Source organism: Mesoplodon mirus (assembly GCF_964341445.2).
Source record: "Mesoplodon mirus genome assembly, chromosome: 13".
In the NCBI taxonomy this organism is placed as follows: Eukaryota; Metazoa; Chordata; class Mammalia; order Artiodactyla; family Ziphiidae; genus Mesoplodon; species Mesoplodon mirus.
Window position 1 is genome coordinate 31,496,776 of NC_138989.1, and position 17,363 is coordinate 31,514,138.

The following is a 17,363-nucleotide window of genomic DNA, read 5'->3' on the forward strand; positions in this document are numbered from 1 at the left end:
ATGAACTCCTGGACTTATATTTAATATGTCTATGAAAAGCACATACAAAATAGAAGTTCTACAAAGATGTGATGTAGATGAAATATTTAAAAAATATTTCATTTTATTTATTAATAATAAAACAGATTTGGGAAAGTTTGATGCCATTTTTTAAAACCTAGAGTATGTAACACCTTTTGATTAGCAAGAAAATCTAACTGACATAAGGGAAGATAGCAATGTACTTGCCAATTTTCTAAAAAATAACATACAATATTATTTTTAAAATATCATTTATCTCATATTCATTTAAATTAAGTTTTTTGAGTATGCTTGATATGATACACAATTTAGTGTCTAGTGTGCCTATCCTATTTATAAACTAGTATATTTGTACTACCTATAAATATACGTATATTTGGGGATGGTGCGATCAAACTTTTTGGTGACGGTGTGAGTAATCAAAAAGTGATTTGAGAAGACTCAGGCTTCTCAATTTCAAATTTACTAAAAAGCTACAGTATTAGGACATCATGATATTGGCATAAGGATAGGCAGATAGATCAGTACAACAGAATTGAGAGTACAGAAATAAAGCCTCACATTTATAGTCAATTGATTTTTATCAAAAGTGCCAAGAAAATTCAGTGGGGTCAAAATAATTTTTCCAAGCGGTGCTAGGACAACTGGATATCCACATATAAAAGGACGAAGTTGGTTTCCTACTTCACACCAAATACGAAAATTATACCAAAATAGATTAAAGAGCTAAATATAAGAGCTAAAACTACAAAACTCCTAGAAGAAAATATAGGTGTAAATATTCATGACATTGTATTAGGCAATGGTTTCAAAGATATGACACCAAAATCAAAAATAACAAAAGAAAATATAGATAAACTGTACATCAGTAAAGTGAAAAGCTCTTGTGCTTCAAAGGGCACTACCAAGAAAGTGAAAAGACAACACACAAAAAGGGAGAAAGCTTTTGCAAATCATGTATCTGTCAAGAGACTTGTATCTAAAATACATAAAGAACTATGAAATCCCAATAAAAAGATAAATAATCCAATTAAAAACGGGCAAAGGATCTGTATAAACAGCTCTCCAAAAAAAGATATACAAATGGCTAATAAGCACGTGAAAAGATGCTCAACATCATTAGCTAGCAGGAAAATGCACATCAAAACCACAGTGTGATAGCACTTCACACCCTCTAGAATGGCTATAATCCAAAGACAGATAATAGCAAGTATTGGCAAGAATGTGGAGAAAGTGGAACCCTCATACACTGCTGGTAGGAATGTAAAATCACAAAGCTACTTTGAAAACAGTCGGGCAGATCCTCAAATAGTTAAACACAGATAAATTTACCATATGACCCAGCAATTCCACTCCTACGTATATATCCAAGAGAGCTGAAAACACATGTCACTCAAAGGCTTGTACACAAATATTCAGAGGAGCATTATTCATAATAATTAAAAAGTAGAAACAACACAAATCAACTCATGACTGTATAAACATATCTCAATAAAGTTTAAAAGATGGGGGCTAAAGAAATGTTTGGTTAGCTTGTGGAGGGTATGAATAGCCCTCTAAGGGTTGGTGAGATCTCTTCAGACTGGAAAGACTGACCAGAATTACAAAAGGACTCATAGGCAATACACATTTGTTTAGTTGAGGGGCTCCTTAAAGGTAGATCTAGGACATTTATATTGATAGTTATTCTAAACAGAGCTAAGGAGAGTTCAGCAGAAAAAAAAATCACTGATTCAGATGGGGGGCCTGGGTTCTGATTTAAGATTTTCCAGTGAATAAACTGTGAAATTTGGGCAATTCACGGACCCTCCTTAGGTCTCAGTTGCCTCACTTCTAAAATGAGGAAGTTGGAGTAAGTTGATCCCTAATGTCCAAACTCTAAAAAATATATAAATGTGAAAATAATCGTTTGTCTTAGGTTGAAGGAATTGATGTGAAACTATATCGAAGCAAAGAAACAAGGTATTTAAGAAGTGATAACACCGGTGAGCTCTAAGAAAATTTGGATTCTGGGCTCTGAGACTAAAATGCGCATCACAATCAGAAGTTGGACTACGATGGGCCATGCCAGAGAAAGCTCTACTAAGTCTCGGACTTCCCTGGTGGTGCAGTGGTTAAGAATATGCCTGCCAATGCAGGGGACTCGGGTTTGAGCCCTGGTCCAGGAAGATCCCACATGCCGTGGAGCAACTAAGCCCGTGACCATAACTACTGAGCCTGCGAGCCACAACTACTGAGCACGCAAGCCAGAACTACTGAAGCCCACACGCCTAGAGCCCATGCTCCACAACAAAAGGGGCCACCGCAATGAGAAGCCTGTGCACCACAACGAAGAGTAGCCCCTGCTCGCTGAAACTAGAGAAAGCCCATGCACAGCAATGAAGACCTAATGCAGCCAAAAATAAATAAATTTTAAAATAAATAAATAAAATAATTTTTTTTTTAAAAAAGCTCTACTAAGTCTCTTCCTTTTGATCTTGAAAGTGTTTATTTTGATGTCATCAGGTTCCTCACAGGATCAAGATAATTATGATGCATGTGTGGTTCTATTATTTTGTGATAATATTTCTGAATTGAAAATATTTAGTAATCTATGTACAGATGTAAAGAGGGTGAAAACTTAGAAAAAAACAAATCTTTGGTTTCATTTGATTAGTATAAATGAGAGTAAAATAAAAAAAAGAGAGATTGTCAAAATTATGTTGAACAGAGGATATTTTAAAAGGATGAATGTAATAAAATGTACTGGAGGGCTTGTAATCATAAAAATGTTAATAACAGGAAAACCTAAATGGGATTCATATAATTGTTGTTAGGTCAGGAACAGATCAAGTGAATTAAAATACCAGAAGAGTCAGTTAAATCAGGGAAACTGGTACCTCACCAGTTTCCTCAGGAACTTAGGTCTGGTGCCTTTTTTAGAAGTTCTAGGAATTCATGATTTGGGATATAGAACCATAATATCTAAATTGAGCCCTATAGTGTCTAGTGACACTCTTAACAGTAATAAAAAGAAAATTTTTTCCCACATATTTTCTGATGAAATAAATAATATTTCAATAAAAATATTACACTACAATAAAACTCACGATGTACAACAAATTGTAGCCTTTGTTAATGGCAGATAAGTAAGGTGACACTTCAATTCTTTTTTCTTCAAGCTCGGTAGGTATTAACAATTTTTCTATTTCTGTCTTATTTGAAGTCTTTTTTTTCTTTTGCTCTTGTTAGGGAATAATTTGAAATCAAAGTTTTTCTAATGAACTGGATGCCAGTGTGCTATGTAAACAATAGATTTTTATTTGGAAGTAATGTATGCCCCAACTCCAGGGACTAGCAAGATAATTTAAACACACAAACAAAAAAGTGACTTATTTAACCTTATGTTTTAACAGCACTTAACAGAATTATTAGCTCCTGTCAATTCGAAACCCAGAAGTATTGGTGAGTTCATGCTTCAGCAAAACATCTCTCATCTCTAGAAACGACTGCCCTTGCCTTTCCTCTCTCATTGATGGAAACACTACTGTTGATTTAAGCCTGGATTAAATGATTATCAGCAAATTTTACTATTTTATTTAAAGACTAATAAGTATTTTGAGTGCTTATTACCTACTCAATACCACGTAAATTGCTATAGAAGAAAATTAGATGGCTTCTTCTCTCAAGTGGCTTACAGTTAAGAGGAAAAAATTATATATAACATAATGAGAGAACAAGAAAGGGTCATGATAAGTTCCTCTGAATTCTTACAATAACAATAATAACGCTTACCTATTAAAAGGCCGCTCTCTGCAGCTACAAATAGCACTTGATGGAAATGGTTTCTAACCCTAATATGCTGGAGAACTGTATTATTTTTGTTTCTCAGATGAGGAAATTAAGGCTCAGATTTTTAAAAATCTTGTCAAGTGCAAATGAGGTCAGAAGGATGAGAGAGGAATGAGGGTGAGAGAGTTGGAGACAGCTTCATGAAGGACCTGAACTGGAGGAGAACTTTGGAGGGTCGTGGGGGAGATGGAATGTAGGCAGCCAGGTGGGGAGGATGTGCAGAGGAGGACAGACAGTGAGGGAGCACTCAGGATGCATGGAGTGTGGCAGCAGGACCAGCACCCAGGGCACGTCTCTGCAGGATGCGCTGGCGGGGAGGAAGAGCTACCAGGTCTAGAGCCTGAGCCTGGAATACCGAGGTATGGGCAAAGAGAGTCACTGACGGCTCCTGTGGAGAGAGTAACATGACGCAACTGTATTTTAGAGATGAGTTTAGGGAACGAGTAGAGGGCACTGGAATTGGACAAAGCTGGAACAATAAAAGGTTAGAAACTACTACAGAAATTTCAGCATAAAATCTGGATAGAGGTAGTGGAAGTTGAGAGAAAAGAACAATCTATTATCATATTATGTGAAGTAAGTCGGACAAAGACCAATATCACATGATATCACTTATATGTGGAATCTAAAAAAACGATACAAATGAACTTTTTGACAAAACAGAAATAGACCCACAGACATAGAAAACAAGCTTATGGTTACCAAAGGGGAAAGGTAGGGGGCAGGGAAGAGATAAATTAGGAGTTTGGGATTAACAGATACATACTACTGTGTATAAAATAAGCAATAAGAACCTACTGTAGAGCACAAGGAACTATACTTTAATAACATTTAATGAAAAAGAATCTGAAAAAGAATATATATATATATATGAATCACTTTGCAGTAAACCTAAAACTAATACAACACTGTAAATTAACTATACTTCAATTAAAAAAAGATTGTAAAAAAATACCTCAAGGCAGAAAGATAGAATAGACAGTAATATCAATGTTTATATAAATACGGCCTCTAGAATACTAATGATCATATTAGTAAGTACTCAGAAGTACTTTGGCACATAGAAGTACAGGCCACAGTTTCTGGAACCAGACATCTGGGTTTGCCATTCACTTTTCTGACTTAGTTTCTTCATATGAAAAACAGAAATATAATAAAAATAATTAAGTCAAAAAAAAGAACAATCTAATATTTTGGAAGTAGCAACAACAGGAGTTAGGACCAAATTAAATACAAAAATGCAGGGGAGGAAGGGGCCAGAAAAGACCTGCTGACAGTGCTGAAACTTTCTTGAGTCTCTCCTGGGAGACAAGGAAGAGCTGGAAGAAATAGAGATAGGGCTTCCATGCTCAGCCTAGACTGAGTGACTCATATCAAACTATACTTCTCACAGAAAAAACTGTAGTAAAACAACTACTTGAGAGCAACCGACACAGGCAGGACTTGATGGGCTACAAAAAAGAAAAGAGAAGATGTGGTCGAGCTTCCCACTAACTCTGGCTGTTTCCATGTTTTTATTTTATAGCAATATGCCTGGTGTTGCATAGGTCATCAACACTCAAAAATACTTTGTCAGCTCTTTAAATGAAAAAATAGTGTTGTGATAAACATTTAACACGTTACAATCAATAAAGATCATAATCAGCTGTTTAAAGAGAAAAAGGTGAAATCTATTTTTCCCAGGAATAAGTAAGTGGCTCCCCAGGTTGTTTGCCACTTACTCTAATGCCTGGCAAATGAATTTTAAACCAAATATATGATAAACTACCACTGTATTTTATGTGCTACACGGACTCATTATTGTACATGAGAGTCCCCTGTATAATCAGTGTAAAAGCACATTTATACCTATGCTATGGGATTCCAGGTGTCATTTTACCATTTTAAATTATTTTAGAGGCTTAATGCAATTGTATATTTGCTTTTTGTGATGAGTTGCTGGTGACATGCACTATCTATTTATTAAATTCTTGGTTACTGAGGTCATATCCAATTATAGCATTGTTCCTATGGAAAAGCATGATCTATTACATGACCACCGAGCTAATGAGGTAATTTCTCAGCACTGTGCTGAACAGCAAGGGCAGCCTCTATTTGGGGCTGAATTTTTATCTGAACTATGAAAATGTTTCAGAATGCCGTCTGAATAAGCATTTCTTATACATAATCGAATACCCGGAACAACAGCTCTTCAGTCCAACATGATGATAAAACTTGAATGAAGAACTACTTAGAGCTATACAGAATAATCATATGTAGAAAAGTAATTATATGACTCATAAAAATTAAAATAAGCTTCTGGATCTTTATTCCCTTTGCCCCTTTTAATCAGTGCTTCAGTATACAGCAGCACAGATATACATGTGTGTTGTTCAACCCAGTAAGTAATTCTTCCTTCCATTTTCAGTGTAAAGATCTCAATTAGAAAGAAACGAGCTGCTTTTTAAAAAGACTGTATGTTTCCCATAAACATATCACTTGAAAGTACTCACGATCTTCATCTGTCTGTACTACGAGTTCTTGACTCTCCTTCCGTCCCTCGGGATTCATGAGGATGAGTTTCACACTGACGTTGGTGTAGGGGGAGAGGTTGGTGATGGTGTGTTGAGGGTGTGAGTTATCCGTGTCCCAGCTTACTTCTTCTCTCACTTGTTCCTGCCCTCCGACCTTGTAACAGTAGTGGACTGTGAGGTTGTAACTATGGCAACGAGTCACGTTATACCCAAATGGCTCCCAGCGGAGAGTGATTTGTCGAGATTTGACTTCAACGACCTCCAATTTTCTTGGGCCGCGCATGGGATCTAAGATGCAAAAGAAGGAAAAAGAGAACATAAGAGAAAAGAATAATAAAAGTTCCAGTGAAGCCCAGGTATCACAGATAATCCTCCTTATCCCCAGTATCTTGTCTTCTCTTCTTCCATATGAATAAAACACCTAAATCTTAGCTGGGCCTGAGGCCACCCAGAATAAGGACTACAATCCCCAGTCCGGGAGGATCCCACATCCCGCAGAGCAGCTGGGCCCATGAGCCATGGCTGCTGGGCCTGCGTGTCCAGAGCCTGTGTGCCGCAATGGGAGAGGCCACAACAGTGAAAGGCCCGCGTACCGAAAAAAAAAAAATCTTCCAACAAACAAAAGTCCAGGACCAGATGGCTTCACAGGTGAATTCTATCAAACATTTAGAGAGGAGCTAACACCCATCCTTCTCAAACTCTTCCAAAAACTGCAGAGGAAGGACCACTCCTAAACTCATTCTATGAGGTCACCATCACCCTGATACCAAAACCAGGCAAAGACACTACAAAAAAAGAAAATTACAGACCAATATCACTGATGAATATAGATGCAAAAATCCTCAACAAAATACTAGCAAACAGAATCCAACAACACATTAAAATGATCATACACCATGACCAAGTGGGATTTATCCCAGGGATGCAAGGATTCTTCAATACACACAAATCAATCAATGTGATACACCATATTAACAAACTGAAGAATAAAAACCATATGATCATCTCAATAGATGCAGAAAAAGCTTTTGACAAAATTCAACACCCATTTATGATAAAAACTCTCCAAAAGGTGGGCATAGAGGGAACCTACCTCAAGATAATAAAGGCCATGTATGACAAACCCACAGCAAACATTGTTCTCAATGGTGAAAAACTGAAAGCATTTCCTCTAAGATCAGGAACAAGACAAGGATGTCCACTCTCACCACTATTATTCAACATAGTTTTGGATGTCCTAGCCACGGCAATCGGAGAAGAAAAAGAAATTAAAGGAATACAAATTGGAAAACAAGAAGTAAAACTGTCACTGTTTGCAGATGACATGATACTATACATAGAGAATCCTAAAGATGCCACCAGAAAACTACAAGAGCTAATCAATGAATGTGGTAAAGTTGCACGTTACAAAATTAATACACAGAAATCTCTTGCATTCCTATATGCTAATGATGATAAATCTGAAAGAGAAATTAAGGAAACACACTCATTTACCACTGCAACAGAAATAATAAAATACCTAGGAATAAACCTACCTAGGGAGAGAAAACACCTGTATGCAGAAAACTATAAGACACTGATGAAAGAAATTAAAGAGGATACCAACAGATGGAGAGATAGACCATGTTCTTAGATTGGAAGAATCAATATTGTGAAAATGACTATACTACCCAAATCAATCTACAGATTCAATGCAATCCCTATCAAATTACCAATGGTATTTTTTTACATAAGTAGAACAAAAACTCTTAAAATTTGTATGGAGACACAAAAGACCCCAAATAGCCAAAGCAGTCTTGAGGGAAAGAAATGGAGCTGGAGGAATCAGACTCCCTGACTTCAGACTATACTACAAAGCTATAGTAATCAAGACAATATGGTACTGGCACAAAAACAGAAACAGAGATCAATGGAACAAGATAGAAAGCCAGAGATAAACCCACGCACCTATGGTCAAGTAACCTATGACAAAGGTGGCAAGGATATACAATGGAGAAAAGAGAGTCTCTTCAATAAGTGGTGCTGGGAAAACTGGACAGCTACATGTAAAAGAATGAAATTAGAACACTCCCTAACACCATACACAAAAGTAAACTCAAAATGGATTAGAGACGTAAATGTAAGACCGGACACCATGAAACTCTTAGAGGAAAACATAGGAAGAACACTCTTTGACATAAATCACAGCAAGATCTTTTTTGATCCACCTCCTAGAGTAATGGAAATAAAAACAAATATAAACAAATGAGACCTAATGAAACTTCAAAGCTTTTGCACAGCAAAGGAAACCATAAACAAAATGAAAAGACAACCCTAAGTATGGGAGAAAATATTTGCAAATGAATCAACGGACAAAGGATTAATCTCCAAAATACATAAACAGCTCATGTGGCTCAATATTAAAAAAACAAACAACCCAATGCAAAAATGGGCAGAAGACCTAAATAGACATTTCTCCAAATAAGACATACAGATGGCCAGGAAGCACATGAAAAGCTGTTTAACGTCACTAATTATTAGAGAAATGCAAGTCAAAACTACAATGAGGTATCACCTCACACCAGTCAGAATGGGCATCATCAGAAAATCTACAAACAACAAATGCTGGAGAGGGTGTGGAGAAAAGGGAACACTCTTGCACTGTTTACATTCTTGGTGGGAATGTAAATTCATATAGCCACTATGGAGAACAGTATGGAGGTTCCTTAAAAAACTAAAAATAGAATTACCATATGACCCGGCATTCCCACTTCTGGGCCTATACTCAGAGACAACCATAATTCAAAAAGACACATGCACCCCAATGTTCATTGCAGCACTGTTCACAATAGCCAGGTCATGGAAGCAACGTAAATGTCCATCGACAGACAAATGGATAAAGATGTGGTACATATATACAATGGAATATTACTCAGCCATAAAAAGGAACAAAATTGGGTCATTTGTTGAGACATGGATGGATCTAGAGACTGTCATACAGAGTGAAGTAAGTCAGAAAGAGAAAAACAAATACCGTATATTAATGCATATATGTGGAATGTAGCAAAATGGTACGGATAAACAGGTTTGCAGGGCAGAAATTGAGACATAGATGTAGAGAACAAATGTATGGACACCAAGGTGGGAAAGTCGTGGGGGGGTGGGGGTGGGGGTGTGATGAATTGGGTGATTGGGATTGACATGTATACACTGATGTGTGTAAAACTGATGACTAATAAGAACCTGCTGTGTAAAATAAAAAGAACATTATTGGAAGAGTAGGATATAATAACCAAGGATAGGGTTTATTAAAATAAAGCTGTAATTGTTATAAAAAAATAAAATAATTGATTAGCAGAACAAAACAAAAAACTCCCAAAACAAACAAACAAAAAATAGCTACCACGTACTGTGTGTGTACTTACTATGTGTGAGTTGTTTTGTATATAATCTCTATCCCTCCAAACAATCCTGTGGCTTAAGTACTATTCTTCCCAATATAGAAATGAAAAAATTGTGGCCACGGTGGGTTCAATAACTTGTCCAAGGTCAAGGTTTGACTGTGGCTCTGAATTCATATGTCTGGTAATGAAACAGCATATGTTTCATTATCAAAGTCTACTGCAAAGTCTCTACCAAAATAAAGAAAATTGGATAAAAAGAAATCAGGATGTAAAGATACTTAAATCTCCACCTGAAACATTACCAAAGAATGTAAACTATAATAAAGGTCCCGTGTATCTCATCTTGGGACAAAAGTGCTGGGAAGAATCCTTCACCTTTCTCCTTCTGGTTCCATAGAAGAGGGGTCCAGGCCACGTTCCCCAGCCCAGCTTTTCCAGACAACCACACCTACACTTTGTAGCTACTGGAAATTTGTCTGGACTATCATTGAAGTTCATATCTTGCTTTTCATTTGTGCATAAATTCCTTGTTTTTTTCATCATTTGGGACCTAGAGAGAATTTAGAGACGTCCCCTTTCCCTGTGACCTCCAAGAAATGAAAAAGTTTCACGTGAAATAATGTTCTGAGTTTATATTTGTGAGATGGGATTTATCGGCCAGATATCTGTTCAAACCATAGCACAAGGTTAATAATGACCATTCACGCTACTCTATCCTGTAATAACTCTAGGAACCAAGGACAAGTGAGAAAAAATTCCCCAGGAGAATCTTGAGTGGACGATTCTCATGGAATGTTCCTTTTTACCAAATCAATTTTTTATATTTAAATTACCAGTGTTAGGGAAAATATAAATAAGTTACTTAGCAATAACATTGAAGGTGTTTTTCAGTCTAGTAGCTTTTTACCATTTAAAGGCAATGTCTAATTTTATATAATGCTTCATTAGTTGAATGTTTACAAAAACTTTTAATAAGCTCCAGATCCCTTATATAAACAGATTAACATGCATCTCTTTGACCCTTTCCTTATTAATCACACGTCTCCACAAGGACTGTTCTAAGGTTTTCCTCAATTTTACTTACTAAATGACTAAATGCTTCAGATATTAGTTTCAACTAGCAATGCAGTCCTAACTTAATTTCACTAGAAAAACTACTTTCTCTTGCAGAAGGAAGCCTGCATCACTTTAATACGCCTTAGCCAAGAACACACACAGGTGAATTAAGCCCCAGGACTAAAAAACACAGGTTCTATGTGTTTACTGGCCAAGTTGTCTTGAAATGCATGCTCCCCTCCCCTCTATTACCTCTCAGAATTCCATCACAGTAAAATTATGTCCTTCTGTAAACTTGCCAAGTCAAACAGCTAAGCCTAGCACAAACGACCATGTCCATGACCAAGCCTCCAGAGCCCCTATTGTCATGAGTGGTATTAAGAGACCAGAGATAGAGGCTGAGTTCTGAGTCTTAGATGGAAGGAGGGTTGTGGTGACCAGCTTGCATCTTGTTCCCAGTCAACTGAAACAAAACCGTCTTAGAGAAGAGATTCCAAACAGAATATTTCTTTCAAAAAATATTTTAATTTTATTGGAGTTGATTTACAATGTTGTGTTAGTTTCAGGTGTACAGCAAAGTGATTCAGTTATACATACACATATATTCGTTCTTTTTTAGATTTTTTTCTCATATAGGTTATCACAGAATATTGAGTAGAGTTCCCTGTGCTATGCAGCAGGTCCTTGTTGGTTATCTATCTTATACATGGTAGTGTGTATGTGTTCATCCCAAGCTCCTGATTGATTCCTTTCCCCCACGTTTCCCCTTTGGTAACCATACGTTTGTTTTCAGTATCTGTAAGTCTGCTTCTGTTTTTTTTCTTTTTTAAAGGTATTTTAATATCATTTCCAAACAGAATATTTCCATCTGTGCCCTTTGTGGACCTTTGCCTACCACAAATACAGTTCTGTTGTGTCTCTTAATATGTCAATACCAACATGGCGGAGTCAAATCCTATCAACAGGGGGAGGGATGAGTCCTAAACACTTCTCCCTTTAGTCAACAGCTTAAGAGAGAAGTTGAATCAATACGACGATGCAGGTGACACAGTCTACTGTCTCTTGCCAGGGCCCAAAGGCAAGCACTAAGTGAGATGGGAAATGACATCTGATAACACAGACTGAATGTCCTGGGCTACCAAGTACCTGTGATAATATCCCCTTTGACGATAGCACTGTTAGGGGCTATGTCCAGTGACTAAGGGCATCTGAGAATCCTGTCAACTCACGCTAAGCAAACTGCTGGATTTCACTACTCCTTTTCTCCTTTCCTTCTGCCATTCTGCAAAGCCGAGCTCTGATGCAGTGATGGCTTCTAATGATTACATCTTAATTTGGTGTTTTATAGCACCTTCATCTTCAGTGTTTCCTCCGGAACCGTGTCTATTAGTGTGCTGCAAGCTGTGAACGAGGCATTCCACAGGGACATTTCCCCTAGTGAGTTATGCTGACGATTGCTGAAGACTTTGAAGGGCATTGCTGTCGACATAGATCACACTGCAGGAAGTAAACGGCAACTTCACAGATAGAAATGCATAATTTCAGTCGGCTAATTGCAATTCACAAGGCATTTCTGGGAGCAAAATGCAAATACTGCTCCCCAAATACGGCATACTATTATTACCACTCCATGTGCACAAAATAAATCTCTTAAGAGTCAGATAACAGGGTAGTTAATTGTATTTACTAGTTGGAGGGTATCTGCCTCTCTTTTCTTACAATCCTAAAGATGCTTCGGAGGGTGTGTGTGGATTCCAAGGCCAGTTCTCTTCACATCCCCTTGGCCTGCAGTAGGATGGGTAAATGAAGGCCCCGTTGGCACAAGTCATAAGGCCAGCGGATCCAGTCTGGGCCCACAGGCTCACGACAAGAGACCAGAACGGTGTTCCTGAGGAGTGCGGTGGCTGTCATGCCCGAAGCCTAGGCAGGGAGTTCCCGCCAATTCCCTTGCTGGCACCACCGGCAGAATTTTTCCTTCTGTTCTCTTTCTGCCAGTTCGAGCCAGGTTTCAAGCAGAGGTGTCTGACACTTGCAATCCTGACCCGAGGGACCAGCGAGCCGGTTCTAGCCTCCAGTACTTCGGCATCCTATTTAATCAGGGATCCCACCTCCTTCCACACTCAGTCCTCTTTTTCTACGGATAAGGGCAGAGACTGACTGATAGGATCAATTTCCATTGCAGGTTCAATTCACAGCTCATTTCTCTGGAACTCTGCTCTTTACCTTTCATTACTACTACAGTGCTTTTTCAGAAACTCAATTTCAGAACCTGTGAGATAGATCTGGGTGTAATTTTAGAATCCTGTCATTGATAATCAAAAACACAGATTACAAACCAAGGCGCCTGCTAACAGGTTTTTCTCTTTTCTGCCTCTTCATGGACTTTCCAGAGGTCTATTACAATAAAAGGAATAAGAACCAGATGGCATGGTGGGCCCCTTTTGTCATCTTCAGCTACTGAATTTCTGCCTTGCCAGTCACACAAAAGAAGGTGACAAAATAATAAGGTAATAGCCTTATTTACTTTACTATTCAGTTAAATCAGAGCAAAGACCTGGTTAACTAGTATTACCTTGGCCTACCCAGTCATTTAATATTCCTAAGCAGCAAAGGTTCCAGGCACATGGCACTGTTTACAAGCAACCTAGCTATAGTTTTTGAATTAGCCAATGTTTCCCATAGATTAGAAAGTACCCTTTGTCAATGTAGTTGAAAGTTCTGAAATATATCAACGTTTAACCTATGCTACCCTACAGGCATTATATACCTGTGATGTAATTAAATAAATGAAAACTTGTCATAAGAATTACATGAATTTGAATAGCATCTTCCACCAAAATACTTTTCACATTAGTAATTCTTACATTACACATCATGATTAGAATCAAGAAACGCACTTGAGGGGGCCTCCCTGGTGGCGCAGTGGTTGAGAGTCCGCCTGCCGATGCAGGGGATACGGGTTCGTGCCCCGGTCTGGGAGGATCCCATATGCCGCGGAGCGGCTGGGCCCGTGAGCCATGGCCGCTGGGCCTGCGCATCCGGAGCCTGTGCTCCGCAACGGGGGAGGCCACAACAGTGAGAGGCCCGCATACCGCAAAAAAAAAAAAAAAAAAAAAAAAAAAAGAAACGCACTTGAAAATGATCTATTCTTAAATATACCACACAGTCCTATATAAAAGAATAGTTTCTTCCTAAAACACAAGCTGAATTTCAAAATAGTATGAAGAGCTGAAAAAACAGTCACTGAATAAATGAAGGAAAGGGCAGCCATGCCAGGCCTCACACAGAAGCAAACATTTTCCCACATTTCCTGGTTTAGGACGGACATATTCTTCACAATGTCTTTCCTGTTTTCCAAGTGGTGGTTTGGACTCAGCCTAAATCGTAAAGGTAAGTAACCCACTACATTATGTTGCTGGGAAAGGGACTCTCCATGTATCAATTCTACCGATGACTCTAATTTTGATCACTGTAGAAAGGTGGAATTCCTATTCATGTCTTATGGGAGATGTAAAGATTATCTTACATAACAAATGACTAGGACACAGACGAAGGTGAGAACAGAGACCCTCTCAGGCAAGAGGGTAAGGCTGCACCCACGCTCTGAACGTGAGTGACCACTGACAGCCTGGAGGGAGCATTTACCTGTGGTGTCAGGTAACCCTAAAAGACTACTGTGTATAGATGCTTTGTTTAGTTCTTGGCTTGGTTTGTACATTAAAAAAATTACAGTAAAAAGATACATCTTAGGGCTTTGGTTAGTCACCCTTGGTGTCTGGTGTTAGGCTAGTGTCACCAAGTCTTCTAGGATAATTTTTAAAAAGAATTTTAAGATTTAATCTTCTCAAGTAAAGAGTTTGTTGAATGGGGGTTGGAAAAAAAGAGGGAATAAACAATTTACTGTTTTCAACCGTCCAAAATAAAGAAATGCTGGCATTGATAATGCACTCACTGACATTAACATGTGTCATACTTTATTCCACCCGAACTAACTGTAAAGAATAAGGGTAGGAGTCCCACAATGGTTGAAAGATGTTATTCTGTTAAATACAAAGTATTCTTTTCTGGTGTTAATTTAAAGTTTTTGAAATTTTAAGTAATAAGACCTTTAAAGCACATTGAAAAGTACAAAATAAAACAATCACCTGTGTACCTACTAATATCAAATATTAACATAGGTGTTTTGCTTCAGATCACTTCTGATTAAAGAAATAAAATAGTGCTGATACAAATCCTTTCCATGTTCCTGCAGGCTACCTCAACGTTATTATGTATCATTCCCAGACATGGTTTTGTACTTTTATTACATGTATCTGGGATGCTTAAAATTTAACACAAATGCTACCATTCTCTGCAACTCGACCAGTTCAACATCAGCCAAGTTGAAATACATAGATCTAGCTTATATCTATAGATAGATCTAGTTTATATATATAGATAGATCATATAGATCACTTTAACTGGTGTATCGAATTCCAGTAGATAAATGAACAGTAGTTTACTTCGGCATGCCCCTACTGAGAAGCAGACAGGTTGAGTCTACGTTTTCTCTATTACAAGTGGTGAAGAATAAGCAGTGGTACCAACAGGAAGCCCACAACTCTGACCTCCTGAAGCCAAATCTTTAGTGCACATTAAAGTCTGAGAAACTCTGAATAAGAGGAGTGTTTTTCAGAATGCAGGCTGGGTCCCTCAGGTCTTAGAGTAGAATTTGTTTCAAAGAAAGAGATAGAAACTAAAACATTAGAGTGCATTACAGGTTGAAACGTGAGGATTGTGCAGATTTTGTTCTACCTACACACGCTCCTGTAAATTTACAGGTGTGTGTATGACTGTGTCACAATGTAAAATACACTTCATACTGCAGCAAGAGTGAAAAACACATCTCTAGAGAAATTCTTCCCTGGGGCATCAGGAGATATGTATAGAAATGTTCTTAGCAGCATTGTTAACAAAAGAATAAGAAAGGAAAATGTGGCCTTCCCTGGTGGCGCAGTGGTTGAGAGTCCGCCTGCCGATGCAGGGGACACGGGTTCGTGCCCCGGTCCGGGAAGATCCCACATGCTGTGGGGCGGCTGGGCCGTGAGCCATGGCCGCTGAGCCTGCGCGTCCGGAGCCTGTGCTCCGCAACGGGAGGGGCAACAACAGTGAGAGGCCCACATACCGCAAAAAAAAAAAAAAAGGGAATTAACATACATATGTGTTAAAACCACTTTAACAGCAAAAGAAGAGAAAAACAAAGGACAAATTTACAGGAAAACTCAGACTACTGTTGACCTCAGTCCTAGAGGAAAAGGGATAAAATGAGAAGCTTGCAGTTAGATGCAGGGGTTCTAAAGATGCTCTATTTTAAGCCAAGGAGTCAATTATTATTATGCCATACAATTTAGGTAGATTACTTCTACTCTTTTGTTTCTATCAAATATTGCATAATAACTTAAAAGAATATTATTACAGGGAAGGCATGAATATCCCAGAAACACTGCTGGCTCTTTGAAGTTTCCCTCCTGGAGAGCAGTCTACCTTTGGCTCTTATGAGAGAGAGACTATGGTTACTATCAGCCAGACCTAATGGAAGCAAGACAATATCTCATTGAAGATTTAACTCTTCTGGATACATACCCACGGCTGGAGGCCTGTGACCTGAAGAGTTTTACAAAGCCCTGTACTCACAAGGGGTAACAGGCATCACACCAGCGATGCTCTCACGCCTGAAACCAGACATTTGGATCCTAACGGCTGAGTCTCAGGCCTGGCTCTGGCCACTGAGGGTACCGTTAGTGCTTCTGCCCCGCCCAACCTGCTGAGCCTCACTCTCTTTCATTCTTGGATACTCGAAGAGAGGTCCAAAACGGAACTCAGGATGGCTACATGAGGAGGGAAAGAGCATGAGGAAGGTAACCAACTGTCCAAGGCCATGGCCGGCCCATCCTCAAGGCACTTATTGTCACCTGCTGGAAAACTGCACAATAAATATACAAATCTATGGGGTTCATGCTATGAATCGGCACCACATGTTTACGCTGTGCACGGCTCGCACAACCATATGCCGTGGCCCTGCTGGAATCAGTGTGCTTGCGTGTGTATGTCTACATGCATATGTTTATGTGCTGTTCTAAATGTGCAAGTTCCATGACCAAAAAGACCTATATATGCTGCACACACTGAGAGTTCTGAGAGAATTTAATGGACAATTTTACAACTTCTGATAAAGCAGGTCTGCAGAAGTGCATATGCTGTGAGGTATGCTTGTTGACAGAGGTGTGTGGATTTTTTTTCAGCAAACTAATACCATTTACTCATTTAACCATTTAACCATGAATATTAACTTCACACTCATATATCCACATATAGTACTTAAAATTGCATTTTCATGAAGGTACCAGTTCTAGCTACTCCTCCCTAATCTTCTCTGTCCCTCATACCTTTGCTTTTTGACAAGTTCGTCTGAATCAATCCGAGGACTTCTAATTGATGCCCCCTTATCATAGGAACCAAGTAAGAATGATTCCATGAGTAAGTCACAAGTGCCAAACAGATCATAACCATTCTCGCTTTC

At 38.5% G+C, this 17,363-nt stretch overlaps 1 protein-coding gene across 3 annotated transcripts in view; it reads right to left on the reverse strand.

Annotated features, from left to right (window-relative positions):
• The window catches only part of PTPRM (protein tyrosine phosphatase receptor type M), a 748,579-nt gene that overhangs the window by 312,482 nt on the left and 418,734 nt on the right, over positions 1-17,363 (reverse strand). For all 3 annotated transcript variants that reach the window (XM_082641116.1, XM_082641117.1, XM_082641118.1), the window contains exon 8: positions 6,345-6,653. In XM_082641116.1, the coding sequence (XP_082497242.1) occupies positions 6,345-6,653 (309 nt within the window). The remainder of the gene's footprint in view (positions 1-6,344; positions 6,654-17,363) is intronic.